Source organism: Pseudophryne corroboree, chromosome 2 (assembly GCF_028390025.1).
Source record: "Pseudophryne corroboree isolate aPseCor3 chromosome 2, aPseCor3.hap2, whole genome shotgun sequence".
Classification (NCBI taxonomy): Eukaryota; Metazoa; Chordata; class Amphibia; order Anura; family Myobatrachidae; genus Pseudophryne; species Pseudophryne corroboree.
In genome coordinates, this window is record NC_086445.1 from 66,903,620 (window position 1) to 66,925,445 (window position 21,826).

The window sequence follows — 21,826 nt, forward strand, 5'->3', positions numbered from 1 at the left end:
CATCTTGTCTGACACTGCAGTGCCACTCCTAGATGGGCCAGGTGTTTGTGTCGGCCACTTGGGTCGCTTAGCTTAGTCATCCAGCGACCTCGGTGCAAATTTTAGGACTAAAAATAATATTGTAAGGTGTGAGGTGTTCAGAATAGACTGGAAAAAATGAGTGGAAATTATGGTTATTGAGGTTAATAATACTATGGGATCAAAATGACCCCCAAATTCTATGATTTCAGCTGTTTTTGAGGGTTTTTTGTAAAAAAACACCCAAATCCAAAACACACCTGAATCCGACAAAAAAATTTCCGGGGAGGTTTTGCCAAAACGCGTCCAAATCCAAAACACGGCCGCGGAACCGAATCCAAAACCAAAACACAAAACACGAAAACTTTCCGGTGCACATCACTACTAACTTCAAACACCAGGGGAGGGACTCTGGATAAAGCAAGCTGCATTTTGGTCTGTCCAGCAGGGCGGCGCACCACGTGTATTTTTAAAATATATATATATGCGCAGTGTTAAACATGCAGGTTTGTTATATCATGTAAAATGTTCCCATGTTAGTTTTTTGATGCATCGGTCTCTGTAACGTGATAAAAAAAAAAAAAATTGTTTATTTATATTTTTTTTAGTAAGTGTCCTTATAAAAGTAGGACATAGGCAATTACTATTCTTGATTAAAAAGTGCACATACAGCTTTAAATATGTACGTCAACCTATCCACACTTATTTATAAAAATAGGCAACACGTTAAAAAGCACAAACATATCCGCTGGTGGCATAGGGTCGCCTGAGCTGAGAAATACAAGTTTGCCGTTTACAGATACACATCTCGCTGCCTCTTCAGACTTATCTAGATGTACTGTAAACCACGCACGCATCAGCCTCCTTTAATCTTTTCCATGTCTAGTGATGCTTTATGTTTTTTTTTCTTTTATACCATGAAACTTTGACTGTCTCTTCCCAACTCATTTTGTGTCATTCTTTCTGGGTCTGTCTCTTTCTTGCTATTTGTGCTGTTCCCTCATCCCTCCCCCTTTTCCATCCTCCTGACCCTGGCAAGAATTCACTACGGAGCATGGGATCAGTCTGCTGGGAGTCTGGGAATTAAGATGCAGAGCCATCACACAGAACACCTATACAAGATCCTTGTGATCGGTGACTTGGGCGTTGGCAAAACAAGTATCATCAAACGTTATGTCCACCAGAACTTCGTGCCGCATTACCGCGCCACCATCGGGGTAGATTTCGCTTTAAAAGTTCTTAGCTGGGACTCAGACACAGTCGTCCGGCTGCAGCTATGGGACATCGCAGGTGAGTGGCGCTAGACTTGGACTAGCGTCCAAATCTGAATAATGTACATATCCTTATACCCATTGCCCAGGGCGTCATCTACTGATTTCATTCAACGTAAACTTTTTGTTTAAAACTTTTTAATTACCTCAGGAATTGTGTGAGTCAGTGTACAATGTAAGAAAATGTTTTTTAAATATTGAGATAACTTGACTACATTACGGGTTGAGGGATCTATGTACTAAGCCTTGGATGGAGATAAAGTACCAGCCAATCAGCTCCTAACTGCCATGCCACAGGCGGTGTTTGGAAAATGACAGTTGGGAGCTGATTGGCTGGTAATTTATTGCCGTCTACTTTATCTCCATCCAAGGCTTTTTTTTTTTATGGCTCAGTGCACACAAAACTTTATTTAATGAACAAAATTATTTTATATATAGTATACAATTACCTCCAGAGCCCAGGCTGTGTGTATAAGGTGTATATGAAACATAACTGCATCCAGTGTTTAGACTTGGGTCCGATCCCCAAGATATCTCATTATGGTATGCCACAATTCCAAAATATCCAAAATATGGTCCCAAGCATTTTGCATATGGGAGACTCAAGCTGTATAAATAGGAATTGTTTAAGAATTTGGCAGATGTACTAAGCCTTAAAGAGTGATAAAGTGGAAAGTGATAAACTACCAGCCAATCAGCTCATAACTGTCATTTTTCAAACACAGCCTGTGACATGGCAGTTAGGAGTTGATTGCCTGGTGCTTTTTCACTTTCCTCTTTACCGCATTTCAAGGCTTAGTACATCTCCGATTAACTTAATTCAAGAAAAAGTTGATTTAAAAAAAAATGGCTGATACTGTAAATGAAATAAATGCAACTACATAATTTGTTTAAATTGCTTGGCTTATGTTATTCTTTTTTATTATTATTATTATTATTAGTAGTAGTAGTAGTAGTAGTAGTAGTAGTAGTAGTAAATATGTTAAACCGGATAGAACCGAGATAAATTGATAATTGGGAATGTCTTGGGTTCAGGAGTGCTCTTTTGTTCTGTTCTTATGGTCTCTGTATAAGCTTGCTTTTTAGTTTCGTTGATTGTTCATGCATTTCTTTCTTGAACTATTGATGACAATAAAGTATTATTATTATTATTATTATTATTAGTAGTAGTAGAATTTTTGTTATTATTAACATTTATTTGTATAGCGCCAGCATATACCGTTGCGCTGTATTAGTACTGTAGGTAAATTTTTTCATCTGCACAAAGTCTTTGACAGCTGATCCTGAGACAGTTATTTGCACAGTAAATACATTTACACGAATACGTTAAATATCACAGGCCAAGTACAAATCTCACTACACATTTACCACATCAGCACACTTTCTTTGTGTATTTTAGAAAAAAGATTAAAAAAAATCATCATACTTAACAGTAATATTTTACGTAATCGGCCAAGCAAAGGGCATTAGAGATTTGTGATTATTTCATGCAGATGGAGAAGGGTTTATTGCTGCAAGTAATAGACAATGGCAGAAAAAAAAAATGTTGCACTTGAAAATGAATATTCGGAGTCAAGTCTGATCTGATCTCAGATCTGTCACAAGATAATACGGGTTCCCTCATTCATCCATGGCAGCAGTGTATTGTTCACTGCAACTAACCCTACTCCATCTGTAGCTGGGGCAATAACACTTTCAAATCACTTGTGTTATTCATATTTGTAATATTACATTGCTCATCTATTTATCGCTAGATATTTGTTTAGTTGTTTTTGTCAAATTGTTTTTCTTTTCAAAGGCCAAACAAAGGCCCCCATTTATCAACTCTTGGGGGTGAATTTACTAAGATGGGAGTTCTATTTAAGATGGGATCTTGCCCATAGCCACCAGTTAGATTCCAGGTATTATCTTCTAGAAGGTGCTAGATAAATGAGAAGGAGAATCTGATTGGTTGCTATGGGCAACATCCATCTTAAATAGAACTCCCACCTTAGTAAATTTACCCCTTGGAGAGTGATAAATTGCACGGTGATAATCTACCAACCAATCAGCTCCTAACTGCCACGTTACAGGCTGTGTTTAAAAAATGACAGTTAGGAGCTGATTGGTGGATATGTTATCACCGTGCTATTTATCACTTTCCAAGGATTGATAAATCTGGGCCTAAATGAGCAGGCTGGTAGGAGTAGGTTTAATTGGGCACTACACTATGGAATCCTATATTATATTATATTATATTATATATTATATATATCCCATCATTACCTATTCTTTTTTAACCTTTTCTTGCAGTGGTCCTCGTACTCTTTACTGCTCATCTCTACATTGTAAATGGCACGGGTAATGTTAGTGTGGGTGATGGGATGATGTTTAGAAGCTTGAATGAATGAATGGGACAGATTTGGTCGACCTTTCAAACACAGCGTATCATTTTATTATCATTACTATTTATTATATAATATGTAGAATTCTTGATGGAAGGATTTGATGCGTCATGGTTTGAAGGTGAAATTCCTAAAGCATAATGCGCTTTACGAGATGATATGTAACAGATATCTCTTTAACAGCAAGTTTTATAAAAATGTAGTTTTTAGTAAATCTAGTGAAGTTTACTCTCTGTACTCTCATGAGTTTCAGATTTATTTTTATGTAACAAAAATATTTCTATATGCACATGCAGTGTCTATAACACAGTCGTGTACTATATATTGTAGGCAAGTAAAGCTTGACATTCGGTAATGATATAAGAATATATAACACCCACCCTGCCCCGCCCCTGGCCACCATCTTCTCAGAACCAGCCCAGTCCTGGTAGTTAGGTAGTTGGGTGCCACCAGATAAAATGAAAGGGAGGAGGTGATAATTCTCCTTTAATTGAAGCGGTATTATCACTGTACTATGAGGTTGATTGCAAAAGCAAAATCTTCCTCTAATGGGCAAAACCATGTGCACTGCAGGTGGGGCAGATGTAACATGTGCAGAGAGAGTTAGATTTGGGGGTTCTGGTATGAATGGTTGACCACTATTGGTCGACATAGGCATGGTCAACATGGATTAATCGGCCAAACATGAAAATGGTCGACACGGGACACGGGACAGGTCGACACATGAAAATATCGACATGGATTTTTAAACTGTTTTTGGCTTAATTTTTTCTGTAACATGACCAGGAACCCCAATTAGTGTAACGCGTCCCCTTGCGTGGCTCACTTCGCTCGCCATGCTGCGGGCAAGGTTACCGTTCTCAATCGTAGTCCACGTGGATGGTACAGTTTGAAAAAGTTAAAAATATTATTTTTTCTTAAAAAAGCCACGTCGACCATTTTCATGTGTCGACCATATGTCCATATCAATGTCGACCAATGGTGGTCGACCTAATGACTGTTGATCTTAACATGGTCGACCATCCAAACGGATACCAAATTTGGGTGGGTTATTTTTTTTTCTCTGCAGGGTAAATACTGGCTGCTTTATTTTTACACTGCAATTTAGATTTCAGTTTGAACACACCACACCCAAATCTAACTCTCCCTGCACATGTTACATCTGCACCCCCCTGCACTGCACAAGGTTTTGCCAGCCGGGATCGGTTTGAAATACCTCCAATCAAAATCCCGACGTTCAAAATCCCGACACCAATTGACTGATGGTCAAAATCCCGACAAGGTCAAAATACCGACATGGACAAAATACCGACATTTAAAATACCGACAAGGTCAAAATACCGACATGTAAAATGCCGACAGGTCAAAATACCGACATGCGTTTATTGTTGTTTTTGTGTGTGTATGTCGACATAAGTCAACATGGACACCATATAAAGTGTACCGCGTTCCCTCGCATGGCTCGCTGCGCTCGCCATGCTTCGGGCACACTATTATATTCCCCCTCCAGGTCCACTGGGATGGTAAAGTATGAACAAGTCGGTTTCAATGAAAAAAATCATGAAAAACTCATGTCGGTATTTTGACCTGTCTGCATTTTACATGTCGGTATTTTGACCTTGTCGGTAATTTAAATGTCGGTATTTTGTCCATGTCGGGATTTTGACCTTGTCGGGATTTTGACCATCGGTCAATTGGTGTCGGGATTTTGAACGTCGGGATTTTGATTGGAGGTAAACTGACTGCATCCCTTGCCAGCCATACCCAGTGAAAATGAAACCTTTGTTTAACAGTATACATCCATACATCCATACAAATACATTCCAGAAGAACAAACTTTGTACTTTGGTATTGTTGGCACAATTTAAAGTAAGGAGAAAGACAGATAGAAAATGTGTTTAATATACAGCATCTCTGTATCCCTGCCCCATCAGCGCATCGCTGCTCGCCAGCTCTCCTGATTGGTGGAAGGCTCTGATATGGGGCAAGTGGACGGTAATGGATGCGATGGGCACGTTACCCAGATCAATGCGCGTTCTAAACAGATTCAGTACGATTTATTGTGACATCAAAATGTCACTTTAAAGTAGAGATGAGCGCGTTCGGTTTTACTCGGCTTTACTCGGATTTACCCTAATCTCCTTATTGGCTATCAGACGTCACGTGTTTTGGTTAGCCAATAAGAAAAATCCAGAAAATAAGAAATGGCGATAATTCTGGCGTAAAGAACCGAGTAAATCCGAACCCGTTCATCTCCACTTTAAAGTGCAACCTACTTTTACTATATTTGTGTAATCTTTTACTTTTTGTACTCCTAGATTCTTTCTTGGTTTAGCTTCAATGAAATGAATCCGGAGAATAATGGGACTGTGTATAATACATGTGTCTCTTTCGTGGCTTGGGTGCTTTTATAACATTGGCCAAAGTGAGTCTAGAAATGTGTTTTCCTGCAAATATTGCCTAAAAATAATGGGGGTCATTCTGAGTTGATCGCTCGCTAGCTGTTTTATTGCAGCGCTGCCCACTGGGGAGAGTATATTTGCTGAGCAAATGTGTGAACGCCTGTGCAGCCGAGCAGTACAAAAATAGCCCAGAACTTACTCAGCCGCTGCGATCACTTCAGCCTGTCTGGTCCCGGAATAGACGTCAGACACCCGCCCTGCAAACGCCTAGTCACGCCTGCGTTTTTCCAACCACTCCCAGAAAACGGTCAGTTGACACCCATAAACGCCTTCTTCCTGTCAATCTCCTTGCAATCAGCTGTGCGAATGGATTCTTCATTAAATCCATCGCACAGCAACAATCCTCTTTGTACCCATACGACGCGCCTGCGCATTGCGGTACATGCGCAGTAGTGACCTGATCGCTGCGCTGCGAAAAACGGCAGCATGCGAGCAGGTCGGAATGACCCCCCATGTCCTTTTGGGAGGACAAACATGCTGTGCCTTCTCTCAAATATCATGGATCACGCCTGTAAATGAGCCCTCTGTTTCATTAAACTGACCACATCTTCCAAAATTAGGCCCAGATTTATCAAGCCTTGGAGAGTGATAAATTGCACGGTGGTAAACTGCCAACCAATCAGCTCCTAACTGTCATGTTACAGGCTTGGTTCAAAAATGACAGTTAGGGGCTGATTGGCTGGTACTCTATCACTGTGCTATTTATCACTCACCAAGAGGTCTATTCATGAAGCAGTGAAAAGAGTGGAGAAAAGGACCAGTGGAGGAATTGGCAATTGCAACCAATCAGCTTTGATGCAAGCCTTTATCAAGTACATTCAATAAAATGTAAGGGAGATGCTGATTGGTTGCCAGGGGCAACTTCTCCACTGGTCTGTTTCTCCACTCTTTTCACTGATTCATGAATAGACCCCCTAAGGCTTGATAAATCTGGGCCTTAATTCTTTTTCTTGAACTTTGTGCCCTACTGCTCCTAATCTGTGCTTATTAGGGATCCCCCCTTGATTCCACCAACTCCTCCCATTGCTTGGTGCGGATTTTGCCGCAAATGCCGCCATCTTGGCCCTCTTGTCCATGGCTTTCCCTGTTGAACTGAATGTGCTTGTGCCAGTGTCAGTGGATGAGATCACAAAAGAGCATGTTCACTGCAGCTTTGCACTTTTCCGGGTCACTAATGACCTCTGGTGTAACACATGCCATCTGTGTAACCAGTAGTAGTAACCACCTCCAGGCATACTGATAACGTAGATATCTGCGTCACGGGCATGGAACATAATCAGTCTATTGTTATACTGTACATGGATGCTGTACACGGGCCCAGTCAAACTAATATTTCAGACACAGGAAAATAAAACGTTTGTTCAAAGGTCATAAGGCTCTCACAACGGCATTCAGGCATGTGATCTTGTTATATAGCTGGTCTATTGGTTTTTGTGCTAATAAATGTGCAGGTCATTATGGCCTGCTATAATTCGCCTACAGTAGATGGGGGACATGTACTAAGTAGTGATAAAAGTGGAGAAGTGAGCCAGTAGAGAAGCTGCCCATGGCAACCAATCAGCTGCTCTGTATACTTTTATAGTATGCAAATTATAAATGTTACGTCAATGCTGATTGGTTGCCATGGGCAACTTCTCCAATGGCTCACTTCTCCACTTTTATCACTGCTTAGTACATGTCCCTCATAGAGAGCATTGGCCATCCGACCAACATTCCTGAATAGAAAACTGGAAAGAGTTAGGAGATGCCCCAGATTTCCCAAACTATGCTCCGAAAGGACAGGTGTTACCCAGTGCTGGATATGTAATTCCCATGCAGGTAAGAAAACAGCAGATAGACTATGGAGGAAATGTACTAAACCTTGGAGAGTGATGAAGTGGAGAGAGATAAAATACCAGCCAATCAGCTCCTAACAGCCGAGTTGATTGGTTGGTACTTCATCTCTCCATTTTATTAGAGATGAGCGGGTTCGGTTTCTTTGAATCCGAACCCGCACGAACTTCACTTTTTTTTTCACGGGTCCGAGCGACTCGGATCTTCCCGCCTTGCTCGGTTAACCCGAGCGCGCCCGAACGTCATCATGACGCTGTCGGATTCTCGCGAGACTCGGATTCTATATAAGGAGCCGCGCGTCGCCGCCATTTTCACACGTGCATTGAGATTGATAGGGAGAGGACGTGGCTGGCGTCCTCTCCATTAGAATAGATTAGAAGAGAGAGAGAGAGATTGTGCAGACAGAGTTTACCACAGTGACCAGTGCAGTTGTTGTTAAGTTAACTTTTATTTAATATATCCGTTCTCTGCTATATCCGTTCTCTGCCTGAAAAAAACGATACACAGCAGTCACACAGTGTGACTCAGTCTGTGTGCACTCAGCTCAGCCCAGTGTGCTGCACATCAATGTATAAAAGCTTATAATAATTGTGGGGGAGACTGGGGAGCACTGCAGGTTGTTATAGCAGGAGCCAGGAGTACATAATATTATATTAATTTAAAATTAAACAGTGCACACTTTTGCTGCAGGAGTGCCACTGCCAGTGTGACTAGTGGTGACCAGTGCCTGACCACCAGTATAGTAGTATATTGTTGTATACTATCTCTTTATCAACCAGTCTATATTAGCAGCAGACACAGTACAGTGCGGTAGTTCACGGCTGTGGCTACCTCTGTGTCGGCAGTCGGCACTCGGCAGGCAGTCCGTCCATCCATAATTGTATAATTATATACCACCTAACCGTGGTATTTTTTTTTCTTTCTTTATACCGTCGTCATAGTCATACTAGTTGTTACGAGTATACTACTATCTCTTTATCAACCAGTGTACAGTGCGGTAGTTCACGGCTGTGGCTACCTCTGTGTCGGCAGTCGGCAGGCAGTCCGTCCATCCATAATTGTATTATTATAATATATACCACCTAACCGTGGTTTTTTTTTCATTCTTTATACCGTCATAGTGTCATACTAGTTGTTACGAGTATACTACTATCTCTTTATCAACCAGTGTACAGTGCGGTAGTTCACGGCTGTGGCTACCTCTGTGTCGGCAGTCGGCAGGCAGTCCGTCCATCCATAATTGTATTATAATATATACCACCTAACCGTGGTTTTTTTTTTCATTCTTTATACCGTCATAGTGTCATACTAGTTGTTACGAGTATACTACTATCTCTTTATCAACCAGTGTACAGTGCGGTAGTTCACGGCTGTGGCTACCTCTGTGTCGGCAGTCGGCAGGCAGTCCGTCCATCCATAATTGTATTATAATATATACCACCTAACCGTGGTTTTTTTTTAATTCTTTATACCGTCATAGTCAGTCATACTAGTTGTTACGAGTATACTACTATCTCTTTATCAACCAGTGTACAGTGCGGTAGTTCACGGCTGTGGCTACCTCTGTGTCGGCACTCGGCAGGCAGTCCGTCCATCCATAATTGTATTATAATATATACCACCTAACCGTGGTTTTTTTTTCATTCTTTATACCGTCATAGTGTCATACTAGTTGTTACGAGTATACTACTATCTCTTTATCAACCAGTGTACAGTGCGGTAGTTCACGGCTGTGGCTACCTCTGTGTCGGCAGTCGGCAGGCAGTCCGTCCATCCATAATTGTATTATAATATATACCACCTAACCGTGGTTTTTTTTTCATTCTTTATACCGTCATAGTGTCATACTAGTTGTTACGAGTATACTACTATCTCTTTATCAACCAGTGTACAGTGCGGTAGTTCACGGCTGTGGCTACCTCTGTGTCGGCAGTCGGCAGGCAGTCCGTCCATCCATAATTGTATTATAATATATACCACCTAACCGTGGTTTTTTTTTCATTCTTTATACCGTCATAGTCAGTCATACTAGTTGTTACGAGTATACTACTATCTCTTTATCAACCAGTGTACAGTGCGGTAGTTCACGGCTGTGGCTACCTCTGTGTCGGAACTCGGCAGGCAGTCCGTCCATCCATAATTGTATTACAATATATACCACCTAACCGTGGTTTTTTTTTCATTCTTTATACCGTCATAGTCAGTCATACTAGTTGTTACGAGTATACTACTATCTCTTTATCAACCAGTGTACAGTGCGGTAGTTCACGGCTGTGGCTACCTCTGTGTCGGAACTCGGCAGGCAGTCCGTCCATCCATAATTGTATTATTATAATATATACCACCTAACCGTGGTTTTTTTTTCATTCTTTATACCGTCATAGTGTCATACTAGTTGTTACGAGTATACTACTATCTCTTTATCAACCAGTGTACAGTGCGGTAGTTCACGGCTGTGGCTACCTCTGTGTCGGCACTCGGCAGGCAGTCCGTCCATCCATAATTGTATTACAATATATACCACCTAACCGTGGTTTTTTTATACCACCTAACCGTGGCAGTCCGTCCATAATTGTATACTAGTATCCAATCCATCCATCTCCATTGTTTACCTGAGGTGCCTTTTAGTTCTGCCTATAAAATATGGAGAACAAAAAAGTTGAGGTTCCAAAATTAGGGAAAGATCAAGATCCACTTCCACCTCGTGCTGAAGCTGCTGCCACTAGTCATGGCCGAGACGATGAAATGCCAGCAACGTCGTCTGCCAAGGCCGATGCCCAATGTCATAGTACAGAGCATGTCAAATCCAAAACACCAAATATCAGAAAAAAAAGGACTCCAAAACCTAAAATAAAATTGTCAGAGGAGAAGCGTAAACTTGCCAATATGCCATTTACCACACGGAGTGGCAAGGAACGGCTGAGGCCCTGGCCTATGTTCATGGCTAGTGGTTCAGCTTCACATGAGGATGGAAGCACTCAGCCTCTCGCTAGAAAACTGAAAAGACTCAAGCTGGCAAAAGCACCGCAAAGAACTGTGCGTTCTTTGAAATCCCAAATCCACAAGGAGAGTCCAATTGTGTCGTTTGCGATGCCTGACCTTCCCAACACTGGACGTGAAGAGCATGCGCCTTCCACTATTTGCATGCCCCCTGCAAGTGCTGGAAGGAGCACCCGCAGTCCAGTTCCTGATAGTCAGATTGAAGATGTCAGTGTTGAAGTACACCAGGATGAGGAGGATATGGGTGTTGCAGGCGCTGGGGAGGAAATTGACCAGAAGGATTCTGATGGTGAGGTGGTTTGTTTAAGTCAGGCACCCGGGGAGACACCTGTTGTCCGTGGGAGGAATATGGCCGTTGACATGCCAGGTGAAAATACCAAAAAAATCAGCTCTTCGGTGTGGAGGTATTTCACCAGAAATGCGGACAACAGGTGTCAAGCCGTGTGTTCCCTTTGTCAAGCTGTAATAAGTAGGGGTAAGGACGTTAACCACCTCGGAACATCCTCCCTTATACGTCACCTGCAGCGCATTCATAATAAGTCAGTGACAAGTTCAAAAACTTTGGGTGACAGCGGAAGCAGTCCACTGACCAGTAAATCCCTTCCTCTTGTAACCAAGCTCACGCAAACCACCCCACCAACTCCCTCAGTGTCAATTTCCTCCTTCCCCAGGAATGCCAATAGTCCTGCAGGCCATGTCACTGGCAAGTCTGACGAGTCCTCTCCTGCCTGGGATTCCTCCGATGCATCCTTGCGTGTAACGCCTACTGCTGCTGGCGCTGCTGTTGTTGCCGCTGGGAGTCGATGGTCATCCCAGAGGGGAAGTCGTAAGCCCACTTGTACTACTTCCAGTAAGCAATTGACTGTTCAACAGTCCTTTGCGAGGAAGATGAAATATCACAGCAGTCATCCTACTGCAAAGCGGATAACTGAGTCCTTGACAACTATGTTGGTGTTAGACGTGCGTCCGGTATCCGCCGTTAGTTCACAGGGAACTAGACAATTTATTGAGGCAGTGTGCCCCCGTTACCAAATACCATCTAGGTTCCACTTCTCTAGGCAGGCGATACCGAGAATGTACACGGACGTCAGAAAAAGACTCACCAGTGTCCTAAAAAATGCAGTTGTACCCAATGTCCACTTAACCACGGACATGTGGACAAGTGGAGCAGGGCAGGGTCAGGACTATATGACTGTGACAGCCCACTGGGTAGATGTATGGACTCCCGCCGCAAGAACAGCAGCGGCGGCACCAGTAGCAGCATCTCGCAAACGCCAACTCTTTCCTAGGCAGGCTACGCTTTGTATCACCGGTTTCCAGAATACGCACACAGCTGAAAACCTCTTACGGCAACTGAGGAAGATCATCGCGGAATGGCTTACCCCAATTGGACTCTCCTGTGGATTTGTGGCATCGGACAACGCCAGCAATATTGTGTGTGCATTAAATATGGGCAAATTCCAGCACGTCCCATGTTTTGCACATACCTTGAATTTGGTGGTGCAGAATTTTTTAAAAAACGACAGGGGTGTGCAAGAGATGCTGTCGGTGGCCAGAAGAATTGCGGGACACTTTCGGCGTACAGGCACCACGTACAGAAGACTGGAGCACCACCAAAAACTACTGAACCTGCCCTGCCATCATCTGAAGCAAGAAGTGGTAACGAGGTGGAATTCAACCCTCTATATGCTTCAGAGGTTGGAGGAGCAGCAAAAGGCCATTCAAGCCTATACAATTGAGCACGATATAGGAGATGGAATGCACCTGTCTCAAGTGCAGTGGAGAATGATTTCAACGTTGTGCAAGGTTCTGATGCCCTTTGAACTTGCCACACGTGAAGTCAGTTCAGACACTGCCAGCCTGAGTCAGGTCATTCCCCTCATCAGGCTTTTGCAGAAGAAGCTGGAGGCATTGAAGAAGGAGCTAACACGGAGCGATTCCGCTAGGCATGTGGGACTTGTGGATGCAGCCCTTAATTCGCTTAACAAGGATTCACGGGTGGTCAATCTGTTGAAATCAGAGCACTACATTTTGGCCACCGTGCTCGATCCTAGATTTAAAGCCTACCTTGGATCTCTCTTTCCGGCAGACACAGGTCTGCTGGGGTTGAAAGACCTGCTGGTGACAAAATTGTCAAGTCAAGCGGAACGCGACCTGTCAACATCTCCTCCTTCACATTCTCCCGCAACTGGGGGTGCGAGGAAAAGGCTCAGAATTCCGAGCCCACCCGCTGGCGGTGATGCAGGGCAGTCTGGAGCGACTGCTGATGCTGACATCTGGTCCGGACTGAAGGACCTGACAACGATTACGGACATGTCGTCTACTGTCACTGCATATGATTCTCTCAACATTGATAGAATGGTGGAGGATTATATGAGTGACCGCATCCAAGTAGGCACGTCACACAGTCCGTACTTATACTGGCAGGAAAAAGAGGCAATTTGGAGGCCCTTGCACAAACTGGCTTTATTCTACCTAAGTTGCCCTCCCACAAGTGTGTACTCCGAAAGAGTGTTTAGTGCCGCCGCTCACCTTGTCAGCAATCGGCGTACGAGGTTACATCCAGAAAATGTGGAGAAGATGATGTTCATTAAAATGAATTATAATCAATTCCTCCGCGGAGACATTGACCAGCAGCAATTGCCTCCACAAAGTACACAGGGAGCTGAGATGGTGGATTCCAGTGGGGACGAATTGATAATCTGTGAGGAGGGGGATGTACACGGTGATATATCGGAGGGTGAAGATGAGGTGGACATCTTGCCTCTGTAGAGCCAGTTTGTGCAAGGAGAGATTAATTGCTTCTTTTTTGGGGGGGGTCCAAACCAACCCGTCATATCAGTCACAGTCGTGTGGCAGACCCTGTCACTGAAATGATGGGTTGGTTAAAGTGTGCATGTCCTGTTTTGTTTATACAACATAAGGGTGGGTGGGAGGGCCCAAGGATAATTCCATCTTGCACCTCTTTTTTCTTTTCTTTTTCTTTGCATCATGTGCTGATTGGGGAGGGTTTTTTGGAAGGGACATCCTGCGTGACACTGCAGTGCCACTCCTAGATGGGCCCGGTGTTTGTGTCGGCCACTAGGGTCGCTAATCTTACTCACACAGCTACCTCATTGCGCCTCTTTTTTTCTTTGCGTCATGTGCTGTTTGGGGAGGGTTTTTTGGAAGGGACATCCTGCGTGACACTGCAGTGCCACTCCTAGATGTGCCCGGTGTTTGTGTCGGCCACTAGGGTCGCTAATCTTACTCACACAGTCAGCTACCTCATTGCGCCTCTTTTTTTCTTTGCGTCATGTGCTGTTTGGGGAGGGTTTTTTGGAAGGGCCATCCTGCGTGACACTGCAGTGCCACTCCTAGATGGGCCCGGTGTTTGTGTCGGCCACTAGGGTCGCTAATCTTACTCACACAGCTACCTCATTGCGCCTCTTTTTTTCTTTGCGTCATGTGCTGTTTGGGGAGGGTTTTTTGGAAGGGACATCCTGCGTGACACTGCAGTGCCACTCCTAGATGGGCCCGGTGTTTGTGTCGGCCACTAGGGTCGCTTATCTTACTCACACAGCGACCTCGGTGCAAATTTTAGGACTAAAAATAATATTGTGAGGTGTGAGGTATTCAGAATAGACTGAAAATGAGTGTAAATTATGGTTTTTGAGGTTAATAATACTTTGGGATCAAAATGACCCCCAAATTCTATGATTTAAGCTGTTTTTTAGTGTTTTTGGAAAAAAACACCCGAATCCAAAACACACCCGAATCCGACAAAAATAATTCGGTGAGGTTTTGCCAAAACGCGTTCGAACCCAAAACACGGCCGCGGAACCGAACCCAAAACCAAAACACAAAACCCGAAAAATTTCAGGCGCTCATCTCTACATTTTATCACTCTCCAAGGTTATGTACATCAGCCCCCATGCCTTACCAGGCATTGGGGCAGATGTATTAAGTCTGGAGAAGTGATAAAGTAGTGATAAGTGCAAGGTGATAACGCACCAGCCAATCAGCTCCTAACTTTTCAATTTACATATTGGAGCTTATTGGCTGGTACGTTATCACCTTACATCTTCCCCATTGTGTCATAGTCATACTGTATTTACACTGGCCCATGGGTCCAGAGGGGCTCCGGTACACACTGTAACGAGAGTTTACCTACCTTGTGCCAGCCAGAGGTTCTGCCCTCCTATGTGGGCATTATTATGCCCCTGCATTGGGTTCCTACGCTCACACAGGAACTACACCATTGCTTTATGCCTTTGCGAAACGAGTGCTAGATGCACAAAACACGGAACTCTATTATATATATATATATATCAAGGAACTAAAAGCAGAAATATAAGGAGAATATAAATGTCTGTACTAAATCACATGATTATGCCGCAAATTGTTGACCCCACCTCCCCCCATCTCGTCACTGTTGGCCGGTGCTGATGTGATCATGCAGCTGGGAGAGTTCACGTGCTTTACTGGCACTGACATGGAGGAGAGATGCGCAGAGGAGATGCTGGTGGACTTGCCACCAATCAGCAGCTGCGCTAAAGCCGGTGCCCTTTTCGTCACTGTGACAATGCAGAATAATCAGGGGCTGTAGCGCCGCTGCTGAGAGATCACGTCTGCTGACAGCTCCTACTGTCGCTGCGTGCTGGGCAATTAGGGGGCGGACCGTCATGGAAGCCCCCCTAGAGCAATGGCGCCCTCAGCATTCGCCTACAGCAAATAGCCTATGCCCAGGGCCAGCTCTGTGACTTTATGCTAAAGACTGGAACGCTCACGCTCTATGTCATCAGATGCAACAACCCGGCTTGGTGCATCTGAATAGTTACCCCAGTTACCCCACCCAGGAACGCCCAATACATTTCAAATACATTCCCATTTTTGGCAACGTAGATGCATGCGCAGTCGTAAAACATTGAAAATCTGTGCAAATATCGGTACTGCCTGCAGCTCAGGCCCTACAAGTGCATGGATAATTCAGACGATCATTTGGTGCTTCCTCCTGCACTCACTGTATGATTACTATTCCACTACCTGACAGCAGCAATATGGGTTTCTGGAGAAAAGAGGAAGTAGAGTATGTGATATAGGGGGTAATTCCAAGTTGATCGCAGCAGGAAATTTTTTAGCAGTTGGGCAAAACCATGTGCACTGCAGGGGGGGGGGGGGGCAGATATAACATGTGCAGAAAGAGTTAGATTTTGGTGGGTTATTTTGTTTCTGTGCAGGGTAAGTACTGGCTGCTTTATTTTTACACTGCAATTTAGATTGCAGATTGAACTCACCACACCCAAATCTCTCTCTCTCTGCACATGTTATATCTGCCTCCCCTGCAGTGCAATGGTTTTGCCCAACTGCTAACAAAGTGCCTGCTGAGATCAAATCAGAATTACCCCCATAGTTCCCAGACCCACTCAGTGATTGATATAGTACCCAGGCTGTCTTGGAGACCCCGCTCAATGATTGATATAGTACCCAGGCTGCCTTGGGGGCCCGCTCAGTGATTGATATAGTACCCAGGCTGCCTTGGAGACCCCGCTCAATGATTGATATAGTACCCAGGCTGCCTTGGGGGCCCGCTCAGTGATTGATATAGTACCCAGGCTGCCTTGGGGGCCCGCTCAGTGATTGATATAGTACCCAGGCTGCCTTGGAGACCCCGCTCAATGATTGATATAGTACCCAGGCTCCCTTGGGGACCCACTCAGTGACTGATATAGTACCCAGGCTGCCTTGGGGACCCGCTCAGTGATTGATATAGTACCCAGGCTGCCTTGGGAACCCGCTCAGTGATTGATATAGTACCCAGGCTGCCTTGGGGACCCACTCAGTGACTGATGTAGTACCCAGGCGGCCTTGGGGACCCGCTCAGTGATTGATATAGTACCCAGGCTGCCTTGGGAACCCGCTCAGTGATTGATATAGTACCCAGGCTGCCTTGGGAACCCGCTCAGTGATTGATATAGTACCCAGGCTGCCTTGGGGACCCGATCAGTGATTGATATAGTACCCAGGCTGCCTTGGGGACCCACTCAGTGACTGATGTAGTACCCAGGCGGCCTTGGGGACCCGCTCAGTGATTGATATAGTACCCAGGCTGCCTTGGGAACCCGCTCAGTGATTGATATAGTACCCAGGCTGCCTTGGGAACCCGCTCAGTGATTGATATAGTACCCAGGCTGCCTTGGGGACCCGATCAGTGATTGATATAGTACCCAGGCTCCCTTGGGGACCCACTCAGTGATTGATGTAGTACCCAGGCGGCCTTGGGGACCCGCTCAGTGATTGATATAGTACCCAGGCGGCCTTGGGGACCCGCTCAGTGATTGATATAGTACCCAGGCTGCCTTGGGCACCCGCTCAGTGATTGATATAGTACCCAGGCGGCCTTGGGAACCCGCTCAGTGATTGATATAGTACCCAGGCTGCCTTGGAGACCCCGCTCAATGATTGATATAGTACCCAGGCTCCCTTGGGGACCCACTCAGTGACTGATATAGTACCCAGGCTGCCTTGGGGACCCGCTCAGTGATTGATATAGTACCCAGGCTGCCTTGGGAACCCGCTCAGTGATTGATATAGTACCCAGGCTGCCTTGGGGACCCACTCAGTGACTGATGTAGTACCCAGGCGGCCTTAGGGACCCGCTCAGTGATTGATATAGTACCCAGGCTGCCTTGGGAACCCGCTCAGTGATTGATATAGTACCCAGGCTGCCTTGGGAACCCGCTCAGTGATTGATATAGTACCCAGGCTGCCTTGGGAACCCGCTCAGTGATTGATATAGTACCCAGGCTGCCTTGGGGACCCGATCAGTGATTGATATAGTACCCAGGCTGCCTTGGGGACCCACTCAGTGACTGATGTAGTACCCAGGCGGCCTTGGGGACCCGCTCAGTGATTGATATAGTACCCAGGCTGCCTTGGGAACCCGCTCAGTGATTGATATAGTACCCAGGCTGCCTTGGGAACCCGCTCAGTGATTGATATAGTACCCAGGCTGCCTTGGGGACCCGATCAGTGATTGATATAGTACCCAGGCTCCCTTGGGGACCCACTCATTGATTGATGTAGTACCCAGGCGGCCTTGGGGACCCGCTCAGTGATTGATATAGTACCCAGGCGGCCTTGGGGACCCGCTCAGTGATTGATATAGTACCCAGGCTGCCTTGGGAACCCGCTCAGTGATTGATATAGTACCCAGGCTGCCTTGGGCACTCGCTCAGTGATTGATATAGTACCCAGGCGGCCTTGGGAACCCGCTCAGTGATTGATATAGTACCCAGGCTGCCTTGGGGGCACGCTCAGTGATTGATATAGTACCCAGGCTGCCTTGGAGACCCCGCTCAATGATTGATATAGGACCCAGGCTCCCTTGGGGACCCACTCAGTGATTGATATAGTACCCAGGTGGCCTTGGGGACCCGCTCAGTGATTGATATAGTACCCAGGCTGCCTTGGGAACCCGCTCAGTGATTGATATAGTAACCAGGCTGCCTTGGGAACCCGCTCAGTGATTGATATAGTACCCAGGCTGCGTTGGGGACCCGATCAGTGATTGATATAGTACCCAGGCTGCCTTGGAGACCCCGCTCAATGATTGATATAGTACCCAGGCTCCCTTGGGGACCCACTCAGTGACTGATATAGTACCCAGGCTGCCTTAGGGACCCGCTCAGTGATTGATATAGTACCCAGGCTGCCTTGGGAACCCGCTCAGTGATTGATATAGTACCCAGGCTGCCTTGGGGACCCACTCAGTGACTGATGTAGTACCCAGGCGGCCTTGGGGACCCGCTCAGTGATTGATATAGTACCCAGGCTGCCTTGGGAACCCGCTCAGTGATTGATATAGTACCCAGGCTGCCTTGGGAACCCGCTCAGTGATTGATATAGTACCCAGGCTGCCTTGGGGACCCGATCAGTGATTGATATAGTACCCAGGCTGCCTTGGAGACCCCGCTCAATGATTGATATAGTACCCAGGCTCCCTTGGGGACCCACTCAGTGACTGATATAGTATCCAGGCTGCCTTGGGGACCCGCTCAGTGATTGATATAGTACCCAGGCTGCCTTGGGAACCCGCTCAGTGATTGATATAGTACCCAGGCTGCCTTGGGGACCCTCTCAGTGACTGATGTAGTACCCAGGCGGCCTTGGGGACCCGCTCAGTGATTGATATAGTACCCAGGCTGCCTTGGGAACCCGCTTAGTGATTGATATAGTACCCAGGCTGCCTTGGGAACCCGCTCAGTGATTGATAGAGTACCCAGGCTGCCTTGGGGACCCGATCAGTGATTGATATAGTACCCAGGCTCCCTTGGGGACCCACTCAGTGACTGATGTAGTACCCAGGCGGCCTTGGGGACCCGCTCAGTGATTGATATAGTACCCAGGCGGCCTTGGGGACCCGCTCAGTGATTGATATAGTACCCAGGCTGCCTTGGGAACCCGCTCAGTGAATGATATAGTACCCAGGCTGCCTTGGGAACCCGCTCAGTGATTGATATAGTACCCAGGCGGCCTTGGGAACCCGCTCAGTGATTGATATAGTACCCAGACTCCCTTGGGGACCCGCTCAGTGATTGATATAGTACCCAGGCTGCCTTGGGAACCCGCTCAGTGATTGATATAGTACCCAGGCTGCCTTGGGAACCCGCTCAGTGATTGATATAGTACCAAGGCTCCCTTGGGGACCCGCTCAGTGATTGATATAGTACCCAGGCTGCCTTGGGAACCCGCTCAGTGATTGATATAGTACCCAGGCTGCCTTGGGAACCCGATCAGTGATTGATATAGTACCCTGGCTCCCTTGGGGACCCACTCAGTGACTGATGTAATACCCAGGCGGCCTTGGGGATCCGCTCAGTGATTGATATAGTACCCAGGCGGCCTTGGGGACCCGCTCAGTGATTGATATAGTACCCAGGCTGCCTTGGGGACCCGCTCAGTGATTGATATAGTACCCGGGCTGCCTTAGGGATCCGCTCAGTGATTGATATAGTACCCAGGCTGCCTTAGGGATCCGCTCAGTGATTGATATAGTACCCAGGCTGCCTTAGGGATCCGCTCAGTGATTGATATAGTACCCAGGCTGCCTTGGGAACCCGCTCAGTGATTGATATAGTACCCAGGCTGCCTTGGGAACCCGCTCGGTGATTGACATAGTACCCAGGCTGCCTTGGGGACCCGATCAGTGATTGATATAGTACCCAGGCTCCCTTGGGGACCCACTCAGTGACTGATGTAGTACCCAGGCGGCCTTGGGGACCCGCTCAGTGATTGATATAGTACCCAGGCGGCCTTGGGGACCCGCTCAGTGATTGATATAGTACCCAGGCTGCCTTGGGAACCCGCTCAGTGATTGATATAGTACCCAGGCTGCCTTGGGAACCCGCTCAGTGATTGATATAGTACCCAGGCGGCCTTGGGAACCCGCTCAGTGATTGATATAGTACCCAGACTCCCTTGGGGACCCGCTCAGTGATTGATATAGTACCCAGGCTGCCTTGGGAACCCGCTCAGTGATTGATATAGTACCCAGGCTGCCTTGGGAACCCGCTCAGTGATTGATATAGTACCAAGGCTCTCTTGGGGACCCGCTCAGTGATTGATATAGTACCCAGGCTGCCTTGGGAACCCGTTCAGTGATTGATATAGTACCCAGGCTGCCTTGGGAACCCGTTCAGTGATTGATATAGTACCCAGGCTGCCTTGGGAACCCGATCAGTGATTGATATAGTACCCAGGCTCCCTTGGGGACCCACTCAGTGACTGATGTAGTACCCAGGCGGCCTTGGGGATCCGCTCAGTGATTGATATAGTACCCAGGCGGCCTTGGGGACCCGCTCAGTGATTGATATAGTACCCAGGCTGCCTTGGGGACCCGCTCAGTGATTGATATAGTACCCGGGCTGCCTTAGGGATCCGCTCAGTGATTGATATAGTACCCAGGCTGCCTTAGGGATCCGCTCAGTGATTGATATAGTACCCAGGCTGCCTTAGGGATCCGCTCAGTGATTGATATAGTACCCAGGCTGCCTTGGGGATCCGCTCAGTGATTGATATAGTACCCAGGCTGCTTTAGGGATCCGCTCAGTGATTGATATAGTACCCAGGCTGCCTTAGGGATCCGCTCAGTGATTGATATAGTACCTAGGCTGCCTTAGGGATCCGCTCAGTGATTGATATAGTACCCAGGCTGCCTTGGGGACCCGCTCAGTGATTGATATAGTACCCAGGCTGCCTTGGGAACCCGCTCAGTGATTGATATAGTACCCAGGCTCTCTTGGAGACCTGCTCAGTGATTGATATAGTACCCAGGCTTCCTTGGGGACCCGCTCAGTGATTGATATAGTACCCAGGCTGCCTTGGGGACCCGCTCAGTGATTGATATAGTACATAGGCTGCCTTAGGGACCCGCTCAGTGATTGATATAGTACCCAGGCTGCCTTAGGGACCCGCTCAGTGATTGATATAGTACCCAGGCGGCCTTGGGGACCCGCTCAATGATTGATATAGTACCCAGGCTCTCTTGGTGACCCACTCAGTGATTGATATAGTACCCAGGCTGCCTTGGGGACCCCCTCAATGATTGATATAGTACCCAGTCTCCTTGGGGACCCGCTCAATGATTGATTTAGGTTTATCCATTTACTATAGTTACTGAATTGCTAAAGTCCTAAAAATGTATTTAGGTTTTCGGTAAAGCGGATTTATTGTACTGCTTTACGTAAGCGGACAGTAACAGGGGAACTGGTGCACATCATTACCAAGATCAGGAAAGGAAAAAAAAGATATCTTTTTACACAATGTAGACTTGTGTGGGATGCCTCAAGTCATGTGCTACCCGCTCATATGATTCAGC

At 46.3% G+C, this 21,826-nt stretch overlaps 1 protein-coding gene across 1 annotated transcript in view; it reads left to right on the forward strand.

Annotated features, from left to right (window-relative positions):
- The first annotated feature begins 942 nt into the window (after nt 1–942).
- Nucleotides 943–21,826, forward strand: part of RAB38 (RAB38, member RAS oncogene family) — a 126,997-nt gene continuing 106,113 nt past the window's right edge. The window contains exon 1 of the mRNA XM_063951402.1: nt 943–1,308. Coding sequence (XP_063807472.1) covers nt 1,107–1,308 — 202 coding nt within the window. The 5' untranslated portion in view covers nt 943–1,106. The remainder of the gene's footprint in view (nt 1,309–21,826) is intronic.